At 43.4% G+C, this 23,081-nt stretch overlaps 1 protein-coding gene across 1 annotated transcript in view; it reads left to right on the top strand.

The window, feature by feature from the left end:
- atp10a (ATPase phospholipid transporting 10A) overlaps nt 1-22,379 on the top strand; it is a gene marked incomplete at its 5' end in the record, with an annotated part of 51,132 nt that extends 28,753 nt beyond the window's left edge. The window contains 8 exons of the mRNA XM_080473963.1: nt 1,237-1,585; nt 6,463-6,539; nt 8,674-8,799; nt 9,921-10,121; nt 10,313-10,393; nt 10,477-10,581; nt 17,116-17,303; nt 18,680-22,379. Of these exons, the coding sequence (XP_080330089.1) occupies nt 1,237-1,585; nt 6,463-6,539; nt 8,674-8,799; nt 9,921-10,121; nt 10,313-10,393; nt 10,477-10,581; nt 17,116-17,303; nt 18,680-19,271 (1,719 nt within the window). The 3' untranslated portion in view covers nt 19,272-22,379. The remainder of the gene's footprint in view (nt 1-1,236; nt 1,586-6,462; nt 6,540-8,673; nt 8,800-9,920; nt 10,122-10,312; nt 10,394-10,476; nt 10,582-17,115; nt 17,304-18,679) is intronic.
- Nucleotides 22,380-23,081: the final 702 nt, after the last annotated feature.

Below are 23,081 nucleotides of genomic sequence, written 5' to 3'. Positions count from 1 at the left end.
CATGTCTGGGCTGAGACAACTACATGACGTGTTCATGTGGAATACTCACACTCGTCACTCTGACACTGAGTCGAATGTTTGATGAAAGGTTGGAGTAGATTGTTTCCCGTGTGATCAATTTGAGGTTGAGAAGCGGCTCTCTCCTCCTGCTTCACTACGGGATAGAAAGTCTGACTCAGGCCTACAAGAAATGCATCTTGGGACGTGACGTCACCCATTTGTTAAGACTTTGGCATTAAACCCGATGCACAAGATGAGCCTTACGTCACAACTTCTCAAGTGAAAACACATCATTTTTGCATTTTTTGGCATCTTATCAACGTTTTGAAAACAATGTCTGTTTACACGGCAACAGCAGAAGCGCTGAAAACGGTGTAGTTTTCATGTTGGGCCACTAGTGGGTGTTGTTTGTTTTTGTAATGAAGCCAGACAGAGAACAATACGATACAAACATTAACACTGGGAATACACAGACATTCTAAGCGACAGACGACCAACTTGTATTGTAATTACAGTGACTCTCGACTATAAAAGTACAAAGTCCCAGGAGAATATGGACTGGGAGTCATGACACTGGAGTATCATGTTGTTGTTGTTATTGTCCATCTACTCGCACATTTGCAGAAGAACTGTTTACTATGGCTGTGGTGCGAGTGCACAGTCGCCGCTTTTACACCGTCTCCATGGAGACGGAGCCTGGGTGTTTTCAAACAAAGTTCACACAAATGAGTCGGCGCTCGTTGAGCGCGTTTCCGAGTGTCTCCGAGCACCGTTGTCGTGTAAACGGACTCTCAAAAGGCAAGGAGAGTTTTGTGTTTTCGCTTGAAAATGTCGTCGTGTGAACGGGCCCTGAAAGGTTCTGCTGCTGAGAGCAAAGACACTCATCAGACAACCGTCTGTGTATGTTATCCTGTGTCTTGGACACACCCACAGAAGTCTAACTCATCTGCATCTCACCAAATCCGTCGATATAATAACAGTTGTATTGATTTTTTCCCCTAAACCTTTAGCCTGAAGAGAAATTCTGTCCCAAAATGTCAAACTGTTAATGTCTGTTTGTGTATGTTTTTAAAAACACAACCTTTGTTGAAGAAGACAGCCGATCGGAAGGTCATTTCAGGACAGATAGAGTTTACTTCTGTTCTGCCAAAGAATCTGGAGGCCAGATGTGCGGCAGTTTTGATATTAAACAACATAGCGTCCAGACACTGAATTCCTCCCCTTTATCTGAACCAGGAGGCATGTGCGCTGCTGCTGGAGGAGAGTTTGCACTACATCCAGGCCAAATTCCTCTGCAACGCCTCCGATCAAGCTGCCAAGACCTTCCATACTGGCTTTGCACCCTGTGAGATCTACCCCCCCTCGTCTCCGTCCTCCCACTCCGCTCCCTTCCTGGTGCACCGGCTGGGCCTGGTAATTGACGGGCGGACACTGGCCTATGCCCTGGATAAGAGCCTGGAAGACAAGTTCCTGGCTGTTGCGCGGAGCTGCCGGTCCGTCCTGTGCTGCCGCTCCACGCCGCTTCAGAAGAGCATGGTGGTCAAGCTGGTGCGGAACAAGCTGAAGGTCATGACTCTGGCGATAGGTAAGCACCAGGTCCAAAGTTCCCTGTTACACACATTCAGATGTAAATAGCAGCACGTCATACTGAAGCTTCTGACCCGGAGGGCCACCACAGTGAGCAGTTGGACTTGTGGGGGAGGCTAGGCTACCGCAGTGATATTCAGTGAGTTAATTACTTGTTAATTGTTCACTGTCTGACCAAACGGCCCTTTTATTTAGAAATATACAAACAAAAGCACAAATATATCGACAACATATTCTTAATACTTCAATGATTCATTGTAACTGATTATGATCTCATCATTGCATCTTTACACAGCCCTAATAATTACAAAGCTATGGAGCATAAGTGTTAAGTAACCCTTGTTGTAACTCGGCAGCCAAGCTCTTTAGACCTTATCAATGTATTGCAGCATCTTCACCTGTTAATATTGATTCTTCAATAATGTATTCCGTTTCCATCGTGGACGTCCACTCCCCACAACATTGAAGCGCTCGTCTCTGAGAGACTTGTTCACAGCGACGGTATTGTTAGTGATTACTCTCCCAGGGCTTAATGAAGCTGTTGGCCCACAGAGGTGACACGAGGATGCCAGCGTGACTTATAGCTGCCTTTCCCAGTGTTTTCTCTTCGTCTGTTCCCGCTGCACTCAGGGGGATCCGCTTTTTGCCAGACAAGCACTTTCTCTCCGAGCTTGCTATGATAGCAGCCGAGTGGAGGGAAACACTGCATCTCTTTCACTTTGCGTCCCTGTGGGGACGGCGGCGGAGGGCCGAGCTCTGGCGCCTGTCAGGACTCCAGTCTTATTACAGGACCAGCTTCAGAAGCAGCTCACCTCTCCAGTGTGAACCATGTGATGCAGCGCCAGTAGTTAGGTGATGTGCAGCTTTCAGGGACATCAGTTAAACAACTGATTAAATTATACTGAACGGCAGCAAGGTTATTGTACAGCCCTGTTGAAAAGGGAATTGATCACCTAAAGATGCAACATCTGACATCACGTATAATAGACTCGGCAGTTTATTCTGTTCACACTAACTAAGTTGATCCAATACAACACATCTCTCAGAAAACGTTCATATTTTTTAACATAATGATTTCTTTTTAAATTATACACTATGGTTGTAGAACGACATCGATGTACTGCAGGTTAAATAAACACTGTTGATCTGCAGAGTCAATTATGAACAAATAACTAATTTAATGTCTTTGTCTACAATCTTATGAAAAACTGTGAGCATTAATTTGTAGCATTATAAACAAGATTATATATATATATATATATATATATATATATATATATATATATATATATATATATATATATATATATATATATATAAATGCAGAATCAATAATGCATTGATGTCGATGGTTCAATATTATATATGATCTTAAAAGTATCAATCATAACGTTAAGTCCTCCTCCAATCAGAGAAAATTAAAAGCTCTTTCTTGACTCGGAGCGCAAACTGATAAATTCCCTGTTTGATATGACGTCCTTTTTGTATTTTCGGGAAACGTCCACACATCATAATTTTATTCGATCAATTTCAAGGAGTAATTGACAACAATTACGCCATAAAGCTGAAAATCCTGCATACTTTCTCATTAGTCACTCAGTGGTTGTAGTCATTGACAATCCCCCATTTGCTTCAAGAGCCAATTTAAGTCAATCTAAATTTGAACTGTTACACACCTTAAAAACTAGTTAAGATAATTAAAAACAGATCAGCTTTACTTTGCGCTTCTTCCCATATTGATATTTGGCGTCCCAAATCACCCATAAATATTTCGTCCTCTCGTCAGAGAACCACACGTCACGCTGTTCCAGGTAACTTCGCAAACAACGGACTCGCTCTACACATTCAACCTAGAAACAATACATTTCTACATGAGCGGAGGAACCGCTTCACTGCATCACTTCAAAATGAATCCTCGATTAATTTCAAGGAGCAATTTTCAAGTCAGTCACTGTTCAAATTTGAGTTAAAGCGATTAAAAAGGAAAAATCCAGAAGGTAAGAGCTTTATCAAGATAAAGGTAATAAAATAAGTATAATATTTATTTGAAAGCCTGTGCAAATAAGAATGTTTTACGTCCTGATTTAAAAGAAGCACTAATTCTAACTTAACCTTCAGTGACTCTATTTCAAGTGATTATTGTTCACTGAAATAATCACTTTCAAAATAAATGTACAACAACACATTTTCCTGAAAAAGCTTATTCACACCGTTTTCCACGAAGAAGTGAGGACAAACAGGGAGCTACAAACAAAACTGGGGATATTTCCATCCTGAAAATCAGCTGCATTGTGGATCACATGTACAGTAAAGCTGCGACGGCTTCAAACCAGAGTTACACAAGCAGCTTAGTTACTGTTTTTTTACAAATGTTTTACAATTTTCCCTAAATTATTTATACTCTGACCATCAAACTCAGTAAGTGGCCATTATTGTTGGATTTGTTTGCTACCTTATGGGTTCGTCTGCAACACACTGTGATTTTCGCCCATCGTAGATGAAAGATTGGATCGTGGGAGAATCGCTAGTAAACTCTGGTCGGGGTCAATACAGCGGCTGCTGTTTGTTTGGTTTACATACAGTATATAGATAGATAGGGATTTTTTGGAAACTGAAATACCACAACAGTAGATGTTAACGCAAAAATGCTGGGAGATGTCAAGAAAGAAGAATAGAAAAAAAAGTAAAATGCTCCTAGATCCTACTGAGTACTTAAGTTGCAACATCACCCTCCAGGTTGTCGTCGCTCTCGAGACACGACCGCGTCCATTTTCTCCTCCTTCTCTTTTTGTTGATTTCCAACGCAGAAATTCCACATCGATGAGGCTCCGTTCATCTGTATGTCTCGGACGTGGTATTGTCCCGCGTATTGCGACAGGATTACACAATACGCCATCGCGTTGGCTGCGACGACTAAGATTGTTAGAATCGCAGCGTGGGCAGGCTTTAAGAAGATAAAACAAGCTTTTTTTTTTTTTGTCGGGTCTCTCATCATAGCTGCACGTTGAGCCGAGCTCTGTCTTTGTGTCTCCATGAGAAGCTTTCAGGTACCAGAGCTGAGCTTCAGTCTTGGAAAGCTGCAGGAGCCCCGAATGTGATAGTGGCAATCGTAAACAGAAAACTGCGAAACATTTAAAGAAAGTATTGAAACAAAAAACCTTCTCTGTCTTCGTCACACTTTGGAGATCAAAAGCAATCGTACCCAAAGGATAGAATGACTGTGATTGTGAACAATAGAAGAAATAAAAGCCTAAAGTTGTGGAATGAAACATGGTATTTTGACGCAGGATTCATGAGCCATGACCAGATGATTTTAGGTATGACACTGGGCAGTACGTCTTGGAGTTCAGGGAAAGATTTTCACCCGAAACACAAATAGAAACCAGAACTTTTTCAGTTTCTCTTCGTATTTCTACCCGACCAGGAGAAGATTAGTGGGAGGAAGAAGAATAAAAAAAAGGAGTCGCAGTCACATGCATTGTTGCCAAATGTGCAGGGAGGTTTTATGTCGTCACAGCTTGACCCTTCCAACTGTTTGGTTTGACTTTGGACGCATAATTAAAGAGTGGGCATGACGGCGGTGCAGTGGCAGGCTTTGCTGGAGGACACGCGGGCAGAGAGTGACCCGCTGCAGCTCCACAACCTTCCAATACACCAGCGCTGCTTCAAAGGACTTAAACCTCTGGGCCGGCTTTTCACCACATACCTCCGAGAGCATCCCTCCCTGCCCACCAACACTTCATCTTCAGCTGCGAAACAGAAAACAAATCCTCCCCCGGTCCTGAAAGTGAAGGTGTAGCAACCAACAATGTAATAAAGACCATGACATAGAAACTTTACAATTGTAGAATCACATTTATTCCGTTCATTACATTATTGGAGCAGCATTTAAAAGGATCTTTTGGAAATGCAATAACTGCAGCCAATAATTTATGAGAAATAATGTTATTTATTTTGTAGTTTGCTTCTCAGGATTGGTTTTAGTGGATGATCTTAACATCATATTCATTCACTGTCGTTAAATTATTGGTTTTATTACATTTTCAGTGGGTAAATTCTCTCCGTTATTGGCAGCCGTTGTGTGATGCGTTGCTTCGTGTTGCAAAACTATAATGAAAATCGTATCGGTGAAGGTCAGGTAGAGAGCGAGAGCTCGTATCGAACACAGGCCGACTGATGGCTCCTACAAACACGGGTCACTTTTCTACATAGAATTGTGACTCACGGTTCACTTTTCTAGTATGGAAAAATGAGCCGCCCCACAGAATTCTGACTCCTGATATGAAACTTTACTTTTTGCTAATAAGAACGTTCTACTGTAGATATTTAATATAGATATTTACATAGTTACATGTCAGAAACCACTGCTTTTGTGTCTTGTTTGATCTTTCATTTCATATATACAATTTCAAAATAATGGCACTACTAAATCCTATCATATGTATAGAAATGTCTTTTTTAAAAATCAATTCCTAAAATTTCATTTTATTTTTTAATTATGCTAAAGGTGTATTACTTAGGTTACACATGTGAGAAGTAAATCTTTATTATTTTTATGCATTTATTCTTTCATATTTATATTATATAGGTCACTTTTCCATGCGATAGAATATTAATCAATGCTTATTTTAATGTTATATCATCTATGTCGTTAGTCTGTATGTGAGGTGCTGAGACATAGGTCACTTCTCAATGACTTAATGGGAGTGGGTCACTTTTCCATAGGGCGGGTCACAGAATTCTATATTGGAAAAGTGACCCGCGATTTTTCTATCTGACACCGGCTTCACCACTTCACCAGTGACGGTGGCTCCCGTTGACCAATTACAACCAGTTGACTGTCTTCTCTCTCCTGCCCGGCCACATTAATCACAGGCGACGGCGCCAATGACGTCAGCATGATCCAGGTGGCGGACGTAGGCGTTGGGATCTCGGGACAGGAGGGCATGCAGGTAAGGAGAAACGTGGGCGGGGTGGACGGAGAATGAAAATGGGCCTTTTGAGCAATTTACAGCGGAACGTAAAAAAAAAAAAGCTTGGCTGCGTGGGCGAGGAGATCGAGGACTGGGGAATGAGGGAGGATTCTTCAGCTTTGGGAATGGATTTTAATTACACTTAAGTGTGAGTTTTAGGCCTCATCCATGCACCACGTTCCAAATTCTTCTGCAAATTGCATGCAAGTGTCATAAAGATTCAATTGTTTGTTGTTGTTTTTTTTTTTTTTCAATTAACCTTGAGGATGGTATTGTGTGTCAGGGCTGTTTGAAACACATCTGTGATAATTAGTTTGCCAGGTGAGCCCGATTCAAGGAAAAACTACAAAAGAAGGATGTTCCACCATTTTCAAGCAAAATGGGAAAGAAAAAGAATCTCTGCTGCCGAAAAGCGTCAACTAGTTGAATGCCTTGGACAAGGTATGAAAACCTTGGATATTTCACCAAAACTTAATCGTGATCATCGTACTGTTAAGAAATGTGTGGCTGATTCAGAGCAACACGGGTTCGTGCTGATAGAGACACAATGAGGACGATTTCTGCCAGGGGAGAAGCTGGTCGGCCCCTTTAGGGTCTCTGAAGGTGTGAAAATGACCCCAGAGACGTATGTGGAGATTCTGACTGACCACTTTCTTCCATGGTACAAAAAGAAGAACCGTGCTTTCCGTCACAAAATCATCTTCATGCATGACGATGCACCATCTCATGCTGCAAGGAGTACCTCTTCATCATTGGCTGCTATGAGCATCAAAGGAGAGAAACTCATGGTGTGGCCCCCATCCTCCCCCATCCTCCCCATCCTCCCCCATCCTCCCCTGACCTCAACCCTGTTGAGAACCTTTGGAGCGTCCTCCAGCAAAAGATCTATGAGGGTGGGAGGCAGTTTACATCCAAACAGCAGCTCTGGGAGGCTCTTCTGACATCATGCAAAGAAATTCAAGCAGAAATTCTCCAAAAGCTCACAAGTTAAATGGATGCAGGAATTATGAAGCTGCTATCCAATAAGGGCTCCTGTGTTAGACTGTAACTTGACCTGTTAAGATGTTTTTGATTAAAATCGCTTTTTATTTCAGTAAATATGACCTCCTCATGCTGTAAGTTCAACAAAAGACTATTTTCAGTTCTTTACAACCCATAAAATGTTTTGAAACTCTGTAATGTGTAATAATTTGGACCAGTGCATTTTGTTTTTTATTTAAAAATAAAAATCCACTGTCATCATTGGGAGGATTGTTCAATAACATTGGAGTTATGCTCCAGCGGTTGATGACTTAAAAATGATGCTGACTGTCATTAGCATCAACTGTTTAGGAAAATGAAAGGAAGATATCATTTGCATAATAATTTGGAACGTGGTATACACATCCTCTAAAGAGGCTTTTCAGCGCCGTGCCGAGTCACTGAGCTCGTCCCATCTCTTTCCCGCGTCATGTCGGGAAGCGGTTAGCTTTATGGGCGCTGCGCTCGGGACGCCGTCCTCACCGGCGCTGGCGCTCAAAGGTCACAGTCAAGGTGACGGCTTTAGTGAAGGCAGCAAAGGAGGGGGAGGGGATGAATAAAACCTGACGTCCCTCTTTCCCCGCTCTCATTTAACTCTGGCACCCTGATCCGCCGCGGTGATCTTACACAGCGATGATGGAGATTCCCAATTAACTTCCAGGGGAGGCGGCGCCGGCACGCCGCCGCGCAGCCCATCTGTTCCGGCCCATCTGAGCCTCGGTGTCCCGTCTTCGCTGGAGCCGCTAGATTAATCACCGTTAATCAAATCTGCTCCCAATGAGACGGCCGGTCACTCCCCGCGGTCCCACGGTGTGCTGAGACGCACGCCTCCGCGACTCGGGCCGGCGCACGCCACATTATGATTAACACGCCTTCACTCCCCTCGTCACCGTTAGGGGGCCGGTACGAGCCGGCAAGGCGCCCGCTGTTGTTTCTCTTGTCGTCGGGGAACGTTGACGGCGTCTCCCGCCACCGTGACGGCGGGCCCCGGAAGGCGGACGCTGGGCTTGGAGGTTATTGCCGTTGAAAGACGGCGGGACGGCACGGCAGAGAGGGAGGAGACTCAATGTCGGGTGTCGGTTGTGTTCCACAGGCGGTGATGGCGAGCGACTTCGCACTCCCCCGTTTCCGATACCTCCAGAAGCTCCTGCTGGTCCACGGCCATTGGTGCTACTCCAGGCTGGCCAACATGATCCTCTACTTCTTCTACAAGAACGCCGTGAGCCACTTGAACTCAACGTTTAACCACCAGAACACAAACGCCCCGGTCACTGTCACATCACAGTTCTGAGCAGGAGTCTGCAAACTTCATGGCCCGAAGAGCTGCTAGTGCCACTTCCCAACAAACAAACCACAAAAACAGATTTAAACTTTACGATGAAAAGAGCATCGCTCATGAAGTTGTACTGCACTTCTGCTGAATTTGTGTCTTGGTTTTCATCTAGTCTTTTTATAACTCCAGTATAAAACAGTAAGAATTTTTACATTGGTAGTTTTTAACAGTTTTAGCCACTTTAGTTGATTTTGCAGCTTTTAGCCATTTGAGCTTTTTTTCCGTCGTTTTAATCATTTTTTATTTGTTTGGGCAATTTTGACTCCTTTTGGATGTTTTGATGTCCGTTTCAGCTGCTGCGAGCCGTTTTTATTGTTTCTTGTTTATTTAACTGCTCGTGGATTTAGCTGTTTTGTATCCTGGCTAAAAATTACAAAAAGAATAAAAAATTTATTTCCGGAAGAATAGTCTCATGTAGAAATGGAATGAAAATACTATAATAATATTTATCTACATATAACTCTCTCAAAGCTTCAGGGAGCCCGATCTGATGTTGATGATTTATTTCAGACATGTAGATTATATACTCAGATATATATGTAGCCACGTCCCTACAGCTCTAGTGTATGTAAACCCACTCACCCATAGATGTGTCACTACCTATGTATTTATTTGTCATATAATACAACCAAACCGGACTTCTGTTTTTATTTTAAACTTGCATACATGGCGACATACCTGCGCACTCCTCCAGTGTTGTTGATCATCTTAATTTAACACGTTCACTTGTGAATCATCACGTAACCTATCGATGACAAAAACAAAAACTGTGTGTACATCAGTTAATGTCATTTTCTTGAGTAACGGGGACATACTGCGTACATACAAGATGACAAACATCAGGATTCACATTGAATCAGGGTTTTGAGTCATTAATTTATATTTTATAGTAACATAACTGGCTTTTAATCTGGTTAAGAAGTAAATAAAGAGCAAATAAAAACAAAAAAATAGAATAAATTTTGTTGGCTCTTCCTGGCGTGACTCCGCCCCCTCTGTGTGCACAGATGTTCGTGGCACTCATCTTCTGGTATCAGTTCTACTGTGGCTTCTCAGGCTCGGCCATGATCGACCAGTGGTATCTCATCTTTTTCAACCTGATGTTCTCCGCATTCCCACAACTCATCACCGGCACGCTGGACAAAGACGTGTCGGCAGAGACGCTCCAGCATCTACCTCAGCTCTACGTGAACGGCCAAAACTCCGAGGTATCCATGCTCCTCTCTAGAGCTATTTCCCTCCTATAGGATCTCGCCTAACATGAGTTGGTGACACGCAACATGTAAGACACTCCAGAAAATCTCCCGCTGAAGACCACTGAACCCGTCTGGTTTGAGTTACTTCATGACGTCTGTTCAGTCAAAGATAAAGTACTTACCTGTTTGTTTCTCTGGTACAGGAATATAAGCCATATATGTTCTGGATGAACATGATCGATGCCTTCTACCAAAGTCTGGTCTGCTTCTTCATTCCTTATTTTGTGAGTCTGCCTTTAATTGCTGGCTTGTCTTGTGTGTCTTCTGGCCGCTGCAGCGTATTCATTGTTTTTGGCTCCACCTGCAGGCGTATGCTGACTCTGACGTGGATCTGTTTACATGGGGGACTCCGGTCACCACCATCGCCTTGCTCACCATTCTGCTGCATTTGGGCATTGAGACCAAAACATGGGTAGGAAACCTCTTGAAGTCATCATTTTCACTTCGTGGTGTCTGATGTCCGCTTGCCGTCTGGATATTTAACTCCAGCTGATTAGGTTGAATTAAACGTTCCGCAGCTCACAGGTGCTCTGCAAACATTGTGCACTAAATTAGAGCTCAGAGGAGGACGAGCCTGTGTGAAGTCAATGAGAAACATCCAGAGAAAAACTGCATGTAATAGAAAATACTTTAAATGCTCTGCTCTTTTTAAAATTGGATACTTGATTTTATTTTTTTTCTTTAATTGTACCTGCCTTTGAGTGTACTTTACCATGTGTTGGTTAAAATATCTTCTATTCATGAAAAGAACAGTGGCAACAGTAGTTGCTTTTTGTTTCCCCAATATTGATCTTAAGATAAGTTACCCTGAAATTTAGACCTCAGACCCCCTGAATCCTCTCTGATTCAGGGGGTCTGGGTGTTTTTTCTTCTGATTCAGGGGGTCTGGGTGGTTTTTTTTTCTTTCTGATTCAGAGGGTCTGGGTGTTTTTTCCTGTGATTCAGGGGGTCTGGGTGTTTTTTTTTCTTTCTGATTCAGGGGGTCTGGGTGTTTTTTCTTCTGATTCAGGGGGTCTGGGTGTTTTTTTTTTTTTCTTTCTGATTCAGGGGGTCTGGGTGTTTTTTCTTCTGATTCAGGGGGTCTGTGTTTTTTTTTTTTTTCTTTCTGATTCAGGGGGTCTGGGTGTTTTTTCCTGTGATTCAGGGGGTCTGGGTGTTTTTTTTTTTTCTTTCTGATTCAGGGGGTCTGGGTGTTTTTTCCTGTGATTCAGGGGGTCTGGGTGTTTTTTTTTCTTTCTGATTCAGGGGGTCTGGGTGTTTTTTCTTCTGATTCAGGGGGTCTGGGTGTTTTTTCCAGTGATTCAGATGATCTGGGTGTTTTTTCCTGTGATAACACGAGGCTGTTCAAGCAGCAGCGTCTCACTGTATTCTGACCTCATGCTGGACCAAAGTCTGAAAACGTCCCGTTGTGTCTGATGAATCTTCTCCAGCAGCCCAGACTGGCTTCGCCCTCAGTTTCAGGGATGTTGAGCTCTTTGGAGACGTTTCCTGCCTTCAGCTGAACAGCAGCTCTGCTCATTTCCATTCTGTCTTTATGTTTGACCTCATTTTGAGTCACTTTTCTCCAAGCGATCGCTGTTTCCCCCTCGTTTTTTTAAGTCCAGGTTACAGTTATCTGGATGTTAAGAATACTTTTACTTCTTAGTGGATTATTAACTATCAGATTACGTTTAATTAAAAGACAAGACGCAGAAGAGCAGATATCTCTTCTTCCTCAGACATTGAATATGAACCCATCTCAGTTTTCAGACCTGTTTCCAAGAAAAACCTTGTCTCAGGCCCCATTTACACGTTAATGTTTCACGTAAAAACACAACAACGTTATGTTTTTGTTTACACAGCATCATTTTTATAATAATGTCCATTTGCACGCCAACAGCAGAGACTCTGAAAACAATGTTGCTTTCACGTTGGGCCACTAGTGGGTGCTGTTGTTTGTTTTTATCAAATACGCTATAAACATTAACCGTGGGAGAACACGGACATTCTAGTGGACAGACGATGAACTTAGATTGTTATTACAGTGACTGTCGACTATAAAACAGTCCCAGGAGAATCTGGACTGGGAGTCATGACACGCTGGAGGCCGCCATTGTTGTTATTGTCCACCTACTGAGCATGTGCAGAACAACTATTTAGTATGGCCGTGGAGCGCATGCAGAGTAGCAAGGTTTCTGCTGTCTACACGAGGCAGAGCCCGAGGGTTTCTTAACAGTGGTGTTTTCAGTGGCTCCGGGCACCGTTGTCATGTAAACAGAGTCCCAGGACACAACGAAAGTTTGGTTTTCACTTGAAATCGTTGTCGTCTAAGCAGAGTCGAATATTCCATGATGATATTTTAGAGACCTTTTGGGAACCTGACGAGAACCAGAGGGAAAAATCATTTAAAATGACAACAGCGGCTTTGTTCCTGATACAAAGCTGGTCGGTTAATGGATTTTATTTATACAGCGTTTTTCCACCGTGTAAGCAGTCTCCAATGCACTTTACATTTTAAATCACATTCATCCATTCACACACCAGTGGAGGCGGTTGTCATGCAAAGCGCCTCGTCCTTCCATCGAGAGCAGTTTGGGGTTCAGTGTCTTGCTCAAGGACACTTTGACATGTGGACCGGGGGAATTGAACCAGCAACCTTCCGGGTAGACGACCCGCTCTACCATCAGAGCCACAGCCGTAGGAACAGTCGACCACGGAACCAAATAAAACTCCTGTCCTGAGTGTAAATGAGGGGTTGATTTTACACATGAAAGTTATTCCGCCGGCCTCCCCTCAATTCACCGCCTTTTATTCCCAGTTACCCGTATCCATGGTGATTCCAGTAAAACAACGCAGCACTATTTGGTCATGAGCCATTTTAAATTTATGACTCTCAGTCTTTTCCATTATGCCCTGGGTTGTAAATTTATCCTGACAAGTTGTTTTTTTTCTTCTAATACATGTGAAGAATGTTCTGTTCTCTAACTAACATCCGAGACGCAGTCGGCTCCTGGTGCAGCGGCGTATTCATGGCGAGCAGCACTAGCTGAAGGTAAACAAGCGCTCTGCTGGCAGGTACTTCATCCTCCCTCTGCTACGGAGGATAATGCATGCATGATCGGTAAACGGCTGTGAAAGTCAATTAAAGGTATTTGAGGTGACAGCAGGCAGCGCTCCTGTCTCCTGTACAGTAGCTGTGAGGCTGTAATTAATCATGTGTGTCAGGACAATACTCCGACGGGCCGTTGTGTAATATTCACTCTGTCACATGTCAGATCAGCCAATCAACTCGAGGATGAAATGTTGTTGTTTTCTTTCTTGCCTGATTGAACTCATAAAAGAGCGCAGGAAGACGTATCTCCAGACGCAGCGACGTGCGAGCGCAGCAGTATTTACAGTGGTTTCTTTGATCGCATGCATTGCTCATATTCCAGATTAAACAGGAAACATTTGTCTCCTGCAACCTACTTTTGTTTGGTTTTGTCTATTTGTTTTTACGGGTATCTTCAGCGGTGTCGTGCAGCTTGTTCTCCGGTGTATTGCATGATTTTGTGAGATTATAAACATTAAAGTTGCTTTCATCCATATGGTCAGACTGATGGCGAAACAAGAGAACAACTAATATACACTGTAGTTGTCAAACAAACGGCCTGCGGGTCAGAACGGATCCTCTGGTGGTGTTTGAAGATGATGTTATAAAATTTAACAACTAAATATCAACCTAAACTTGTGCTTTTGTTGGATTAGCAGATGGAACATTGATGCAACGATGTGTCCAGTGAGGCTGTTTTTACATTATCTGGAGGATATTTTACATTATCTAGAGCAGGGGTTCTCAATTCCGAGCCTCGAGGGCCGGAGTCCTGCATGTTTTAGGGTTCTCCCAGTTGCAACACACCTGAATCCAATAAGGGGCTCGTTACTTGGCTTTTTTACAAGATAGACGACGACATCAACATCAGATCGTGCGCTGAAGCTGGGAGAGCTAAAACGTGCAGGACATCGGCCCTCGAGGTCCGGAATTGATCTAGAGGGTATTTTACATCATCTAAAGGGTATTTTAAATCATCTGGAGGGTATTTTAAATCATCTCAGGGGTAATTTACACTAGATCACCCAGATCACAATGCACCGATTAAGAACCTTCCTGCAGGTGGTGAGCCCACGGGAAGGTGACGCCCGGCGTGGGACACGAACCCACTACCCCTGAGATTGTGAGTCTCATGCTCTACCAACTGAGCTAGCCGGGGGGACTACCTGGAGAGTATTTTACATTATCTGGAGGGTATTTTACACTATCTTGTGATTTTGACAAGTTATCCACAAGATTCATCAGATTCCATGTTACAGTCTGCAAAAAATCATGAGGCCCAATATTAGTCATTTAAATATCTCCACATATTTGAATAATTAATGAGATCAGATGTTTATTTTCCTGTTTGTTGTTGTTTTTTAATGAGAGGCTATAATTAACATAATGTGATTGGGTTTGTGTCTTTTCTGTTCCTGTCGCTACTCAAAGTGGTTTTATGTTGTATTTTCAGCTTATTATTAAGGACGTATCTCCATATTTAAAGTTGTTGGTAAGGAATGACCAAACCGTTGTTTGTCATCAGTACACGAATTATGAGAAACATTTTGGATTCCTTGACATGGTTGAATATTTTCCAGTTTAGGGATTAGTTGCTGGTTATGCAGGTGAGCTGGTTATGCAGGTGAACTGGTTATCCAGGTGAGTTGGTTATGCGGGTGAGCTGGTTATGCAGGTGAGCTGGTTATCCAGGTGAGCTGGCTCTCGCTGACTTCCTGGAAAAGACCAGAGGATGAATCACTAAACTGGAAGAAGATGAGAAGATTTGCTTTATTTCCTCTCTTGATTAAAGGTTTCTGCTGTTTGTGTTCTATTACGATTGTTGGGTAAATAAAGCAGGTTTCATTGTGATAACAAGTGTGTAGTTATATTTAAGATCACAATGTCATTTTATCCACAGTCCAGTGAGTCTATATGTTCATACAGTATATGTATCAAAGACTGATGCAACGTACGGCCATAAAAGTCGTTTATATTTCTGACAGCTGCCAAACAGGAGCCTTGTTGTTTGCTCTGCTCCCTCCAAGTGACCCAATAGCATTGATTCAACTTTCAAACACGTATTATTCAGTCTGAATCGGGGTTTTCCCTTTGTCGTTGCAGATAGACGGTTTTTAGACATAATTGATCACTCCGAGTCTAAACGAAGGCTTGTTTACACTTGGCTTTTGTGACTTTGTTGTCAGATTCCTACAATCCAGTGGTTGAGGAAAAAAAGCTTCTGAAGTGAGTTTCCCCCGATGCTAAGGAAAGAAAAGGACATGTAACCGTGGACGAGCTTCATCAGATTAGTGCCAGAGCATTCTGGCAGCGTTGCTCTCTGTTCTGCGTCCGTCCTCGTCCTCTGATTCCCTTCACGTTCAGTGTTGATCTACCGAGCCATTGGCGGGTTCCCAGCGTGCTTCTTCTTCAATCTATTCTCATATTTCTGAAAGTGGTTGTGAAATGTTTAACACGTTTTGATTTAATATGACCAATTTATAAGTTTGCACTTTTGATGATCTGCGTCGGTTTGTCAACATTAGTCATCCTAAACTTGTAGATCAGTCATCCAAACTGTTTTTCTGAGTGAAAATTAATTATAACCCATGAAACTGTTCCTTAAACTATGATACCTTCAGACTGACCCACGTTCACCTCTCATGTTGGGGGATTTGTTTGTGTCCATATCTCAGATTTGATAGAAACTTGCACAACAATAATCCTTTTTTCCTTCGGTAAATACCGACATGAAGCTTTCAATCAGCTAACAAGTGAACTAATCGCTTCTCGCACATGGCAGCATTTATCTTCTCAATGATTCAATTTAAAAAGGTACGTTTTTTCTTCTGCCTGTGCAAAACGTTTCTAAAACATCTGTTTCTTTAACTTGTACAACTAGTCGTTCTGCTTTTTTCACCCTTTAAATTGACGGGAAAACGCAACTTTTACCAGGAAGCATGACGTGAGCTGCAAGAGTCTGACTTTCAAAGCATTTGATCAAATAATCCAGCAGGTTTTTATTTATTTATTTATTTAACTTTAAACGGGTCTCGTTTGTCTTGAGAGGCTGTTTGACACGTGTAGATTTTTTCCAACATGTTCCTCGTTGTAAAACTCAAACTCGGCCGCGTTCACACGATGTTTTTCAAGTGAAAATGCAAAACTTTTGTTGCATTTTGTGTTTGTGTTTACACGACAACGGTGATCTGAGCAAGCTGAAGACGTGTTTTGAAAATGGCTCCCTGAGGTGGAACTTTCTAAACATGCTCAGACTCTGTCTCCGTGGAAACGGGAGGGGAAATGCAACAATTTCTAGACATCCGGGCTCCATCTCCTTGCAGAAACACTTGCTCTGCGTGCTCGCCACGGCCAGAGTAACTCGTTGTTCTGCACACGCTCAGTAGACGGACAATAACAACGGTGTTTCCCCCGCCCATAGTCTCCTGGGACTTGGTGGTTTTATTTTGACAGTCACCGTAGTGACAATCCAGCTTGTTTGTACTCTCATTGTTAATGTTTACAGCGGATTGTTCCGTGTGGTTTCATTGCAAAAACAACCAACAGCACCCACTAGTGGCCCAACGTGAAAACCCCCATGTTCTCAGCATTTCTGCCGTCTCTGTGTAAATGGACAACGTTGTCGCGTAAACGTGAAACTTTTTGGAAACAAAAACACAAAAGTGATGCGTTTTCGCTTTAAATCCTGTGTAAACGAGGCGTCGGTCTCTCCCCCTGTTGAAGAGAGTCTGGATTCTGGTTTATGAGAAAGGCCAAGGCTCATCAGAAGGTTTGTTGTCTGATTAGTTGAATTACTGCAGTTTGTTTGAACTGTTTGTTTGAACTGTTTGTTCTCACGATGTGATTAAAACGTCGTGTCTCTCTTCCCCTCCGTAGACGTGGATGAACTGGCTGTCCATCGCCTTCAGTATAACCTTATTCTTCACTGTTGCACTCTGCTACAACGCCTCCTGCCCCACCTGCTACTCCCCCTCCAACCCCTACTGGACCATGCAGAGGCTGCTGCAGGACCCCCTCTTCTACCTGCTCTGCCTCGTCACGCCCCTGTCGGCGCTCCTGCCTCGGTACCTTTGAGCCAAGCCTCTCGTATGGCTTTTCCACCAAAAAGAACCAGGTGCTTGTGGGGCCAGTTCTTAAATGAGCGTCGCCAAAGAACCGGTTGTTTTTCCATCGTCAGCGGAGCCAAGTGAGAGCCACGTCACCCCAAAACGTCGGACGTCACTGATTTCACCAATGTAGTACTCATACAGGAACCAGGAGACGGACTGTAACGCTGGTTGAGTCCTCGTCGCTCCATCTAGTCTGACCTGAACCTTTAGATGAAGAACGAAGAGGCAGAAAACATTGAGTCTCCTCGTCGCTCTATTGGTGTTTTTTCACGTCCGTCTTGTTTTAGTCCGGAGCCCCGGAGTGGCCTTAGAGAAAAAAAAATATATAGTAACGCGTGAATGAGCTTGGGGCTTATTTTTCAACATTTCATCATTAGATAGTGAATTTCTGCTCCTTTCACTTTATTTCTGAATGAGTCTGAATCAAAAGCTTCAACATGGAGGACTGGAGGTGTAGAATGATAGAACGCTGCTCTACAGCCGTTCATAATGACAACCTACATAAACACACTCTGATTAAAGTTCTGTTTGACATGAAGCCATGAAAAGGCTCATTTTATGGCTAAACAATCCAAGCTTTCATTTACAGTAGTTTGTAGTTTGTTTAGTAGTTCCTGGTGAACCAAACGTCTGGCTTCATTATAAAGAAGTTCTGTGGGTCGAAAATATTAATCATGCGTCTTGAGCAGCGCAGCCTCAGCATACAGGCATAGAAGTGAATTTAGTTACAATCGTGTACAAAAGCGGGAAAAAAAAACAACAATGGAAAACTTCTTCTAAATTATATCCGAAGCAGCCGACTGACCGCGGAGGAGCTCTGCGGCTCGAGAGCCGCTGCTCCGCGATTGTAGATTAAATAATCTCGAGTTATTAAATCGTTCCCAGGCCTTATTTTTAGTTTTCTCTCTATAACCACTCCGGGGCTCCGTGTTCGCTGTAGATTTCAGAAAGTCGGTTCAGAATCTCTTCCGCCTCGTAGGTACCGATAACTCCAGCGATAACTCCGCCCCCAGCTGATGACGTGTCTGGCCCCGCTCTGGCCCCGCTCTGGCCCCGCTCTGGCCCAGCAACGATGTGGGCCCAGCTTAGCACCCGTTTAGCCCCTGATAGGCTTTGGTGGTGGAAAGACAAAGAACTGGTGCTAAATCTGGCCCTGGACCAGAACTAGAACCTGGTTCTTTCTGGTGGAAAAGCCCCCTACAGAGAGTGACGAGGCGTTTCATGGATTTTGTCTGTTCTCACTGCCGGAGTCTGTTTTATGTTTTTCCCAGGAGCTTTGAGATGACGTGTCTGACAGTTTTTTTGTTATTTTTTTTTTTTTCTTTGTCCAGATATTTCTACCGGGCGTGTCAAGGCACGCTGTTCCCCAGCCCGGTCCAGGTTGGAAGGCAGTTGGACAGACTCCCGGCCGACACCCTCGGGAACATCCTGAGCCGTCGCGGCGTCGCGGCGGGGCTGCCGCTCGTTCTCAAAACCCCGCTCCTCTCCCTCGCCAAGCCCCGGCCAAGAGGGGGCGCTCAAAAAGAGCAGAGGAGCAACACCTCCAAACCGGGGCCTGTTTTCCAGACGGGTGACGAGAAGCAGCGGGAGAACCGTTACACATGGGTTCCCTCTGAGGCCAACACCCTCCCCTACACCAAAGACGCTCCGCCGCTCGCTGAGCCGCGGACGCCATCGACCAAAGACTCGGAGCGCCCGGGTGAGAGCGGCGAGCGGTCGGACCTCAGCACGTCCAGCTGGGTGAGCTCCACGCCGCCGCTCGCCAGGGCCGACAGCGTCCAGCTGAGCCTGCCGCCTGGCGGAGCGCCGCGCTGCGTCCGGTACACCAGGACCTCGGAGGAGGGCCTCCGGCCCGCCGTTCAGCCGGCGCCCCGGACTGAGGCGGCGGCGGTGCCGGCGCGGTCGCTGCACGCCACCACGTGAAGTCCGACAACGCAAGACTCAAAGACTCAATTTGCACGATAGCTTTTTACAAAATCTTATTCTATTTTTTTTCGAGGAGATTCTTTTTATAAAAAGATGCAAATAGGTACTTTATATTTTGGATGTGAGATAATTTAAAGGTCTGGGAGGAGGAAGAACTGGAGACTCTCCCGTCGTTTTCATGTTTGCTGAAATCCTGGGAAGTTTGGATTTCACAGAAAGAAGCATCTCATCAGGGTTTAATGATGTGCGGAGTCGCGACATTCCAGTGCCGGGTTTACGGAGGAGTTTAGTTTCCTCTCTGATGCGGTACCTCGTTCATTCCTTCAGCTTTGGCCTGTCAACCTGGAAGCGTCACGAACATGTTTAATTAAGCGTGTGAATGAGGGTTTCCATGCATCCCAAAGTTTTTCTATTGACAAAGAGTGGCATTGTCCCAGTGCACGTTTTAGTCTTGTTGCTGGATCTACAAACTTTGCTCCTTTTGTTTTGTTGTTTTTCTTCCAAATTTTTTTAAAAGACTGGAGAGAATTTCTCTCCGTCGTGTTGCACAGTGCTGAATAACTATTGGAGCTGTTTTCTATGAATATACAGTCTGAGAATTCTACAAGTTTTCAGTTTAGTCGACCAGGAATTATGCTGCGCGTGTGTGTGTGTGTGTGTGTGCGTGTGCGTGTGCGTGTGCGTGTGTGTGTGTGTGTGTGTGTGTGTGTGTGTGTGTGTGTGTGTGTGTGTGTGTGTGTGTGTGTGTGTGTGTGTGTGTGTGTGTGTTATCCAGTTAAACAGCAGTAAATTGATATTTGGGGATTTAATTGTTTCTTACTGCTTTTCTCAGTTATCTGTGTTAAACATGAAGCCAAAGGAGGGAAACAGAAAAGGAATCCACTTTCTCGCCTCTTTAACATCGGAGGCAACGTTCACACTGCAGGTCTTCATGCTTAATTACGATATTTTGCTGAGATACGATTGTTTTGTTTTTTTTCGCGATCGTTCACATTTTAAACACGACCTCTGTCAGACTGCAGTGTGAACGTGATCAGACCCGACGGCTTCGGGTTCCGGAGCGCAGAAGACACCGCTGACAGAAGTCAATATGGACGCCACACCGGTCAGCACCAGGGTTGCCAGATGTGACTCACTGTTTTCCAGCCCAAACAACGTAAAACTCACACACCTCAATGAAAACCAGCCAAATTTCAGCCAGATTAGGAATCATGTTAAAGCTGGAGAACTAGTATACGTGTGATAAAGAACATGCCAGAAACACTCAAATGCACGAAATAAAGGTAAAAGATAATAAAGTTTGGCTTTGTAATTGGGGGATACTCGCCATATCTGGCAACCCTGGTCAGCGTGGAGATTCATTTCCCAGTGGTGTCGTCAGCAGAGTCATCGATACAGCCTGTCGTGTCTTTATTCGTCAGAATCACGTCCTTCAATTTATACGGGACGGACTGAAAAATCTTCATTTCTGTTTTTAATGCGCCTCCTGCAGTCAGCAGCTTGTAGTATTTATATCAGGATAAGGTAACGACTCGTATAAAGCCTGGTGGCAGGGAGAAAATCCCAATCTTGTTTTACCTTAAAGCCAAAGTTTAGATCATGTATTGTTAAAAGTCTTGTGAGCGTCCGGCAGCTTCCTGCGGCGGCCGAGACGAACTGAACGGAGAGAAAGACTCTCATCACCAATTCTCTCACACCCTCACCAACAAGGAGTGTATACCTTTATTTGATCTTTAATTTATTAACGAAGTCATAATGTCAAGAGATTACCAGTAAAATCTCAAAGACACTGCGTGAAGCTAAAAATAGTCCATTTATCTGTTATTAAATTCAAAAAGCTGTTTTTGTTTGTTTTAGTTGTTTTTTTCCCAACATTTTGGCTTCTAATCAACAGGATTCGTAGTTTGTTTTCTGTTAAACTAAGCAAACCACCATCTGGCTTCGTATTTAACACAAATATAAGGCTGGGAGAAGGTTGTGTTTTTTTTGTTTGTTTAGTTTTTGTCAGCTTATTAAGAAAGCACATTTCCCAAAATATCAAACTCTTGCTCTCATTCCGAGCTGCCGTCTCATTTCATAAACACGTTTACTTGAAAGATCTTTTTTATTCTGACTGTTTGTTGTTCCGTGTTCTGAAGGCGTTTGGGCCCAGATTTAGCTGTAAACCAAATCCTCAGAGCTGAGAGGTGCTGCACACCTCTTTTCCCAACGTAGAGATGTGGCTTTAAAATGTACATTTTTATTTTCGCACTTTTGGAAGCGTCGTGAGAGAAATGCAGTGTCGGCGACGTCGCAGACGATGAGAGATTTTATCCTCTGGTCACTTGTTCAAATAATGTTTTCTAGTAAAGTTATGCAAGGCGCCCGCCGGGGGAAATAGAAAGGACACTACAGTTTTATTGTTCAGCGGTTAAAGCAGCAGCACCTTTAATATTTTGTCGTATCTCTTGTAAAAAGTGGAACATTTACCAAAGGTCATTTATATTTCTGTATTTTCTAAGTCAGAACAGCATGTGCCTTAACACTGGAAAGAAATTTACAAATCCACCCGAGACGCTGAATCGGTTCCGTTCAGCGACGGTGGAGCATTTTTGTGTTGGTAGAGATAATTTATGAGTCTTTGTTCTTGGTTTCTTTCCTCCCGCCTCCTTGTTTTTTTTGTTTGTTTCTCTGGCGTGTTCTTCGGGTTGTGACTCTGCAGTCTGGTCACTTTCTCTGGTAGGTTCTGTTCGTTCTGTCACTTTGGCTCCAACTCCTTCACGTGTTCGCCAAGTTCATTTCAGTTCTTGGTTCACGTATTCCGCTCCGCTTGTCGACTCTTCATTTCAGCTGCAAGGTCGGTCCACTGTGAGCTGCGACGGGAAGTTTCTCTGCAATGGCCTCAGCAGATTTCAACCTACAAATCATGATGCTCTATGCAACACCGTTTTTGCCTCAAAGACATTGGTCGTTAGTCTCCGACTTGGAAAAGCAATTTAAAGCTTCATTCAGAATCTTTTCAGTATTTCTTAATACAAAGGTGAACAAAGTAGAAAATGACATGAATAAAGTATTTATCCTTGTCCGATCAGAATATTGTACTCTTTGCATAATAAAATGTCTCAACCGGTGAGTTGTGCTTGTTTGTTAAATCAGATTAAATCTAAACTGGTTTTCACTCGCGGCCACGTGCAGACTGGACCGGGCACTCGATAGAGCGCACACCTTCACGAAGCGCCACATTTGTCACCATGGAAACCAATGGATTATACGGTTATTTCATCCACCACATCACTCCTTCCATCATTTGTCCTGGTCGTTTGAATTGTTTCGTGATTATTATGACTAATGACCAATGATGCCGGTAGTAACTCGTTACTCTCATATGACCACCTTTATCATCTAAAGCGTTACTATTTCTAAACCAGTAATGTGTGGAGCGAGATCCGGGTCAGAAGGTTTGTTCATTTGAGAAAAAAAAAAAAGTGATTTAAAAGAGATATTTTAAAACTGAATGTTCAAGGGTTGAGCTTCAATTTTGAAAAATAAGTATGAAACGTTTTTTCACTTTACATATAATTTTGATTCAGCTCTAGAATACTTTTGATAAAATCCTTTATATTCATGTTTCACTCTGAAATATATATTTTTTTAAATGTCAGTGTTTTTTCAGTTGCAGGTTAAATGTTTTCAGATTAGGATCTTATTTTTTTCAGATTCAAATCCTGTTTTCAAGTTTCACATTTTTATTTTCACTTTCAAGACTTTCTTTCACTTTCAGAAAGTATTTTTTCGGGTTCAAACTTTTGGCCCCAGTCTGGTGTGGGG

Source organism: Lipophrys pholis (genome assembly GCF_963383615.2).
Source record: "Lipophrys pholis genome assembly, chromosome: 10".
In the NCBI taxonomy this organism is placed as follows: Eukaryota; Metazoa; Chordata; class Actinopteri; order Blenniiformes; family Blenniidae; genus Lipophrys; species Lipophrys pholis.
This window is presented reverse-complemented; position numbering and strand designations above follow the sequence as displayed.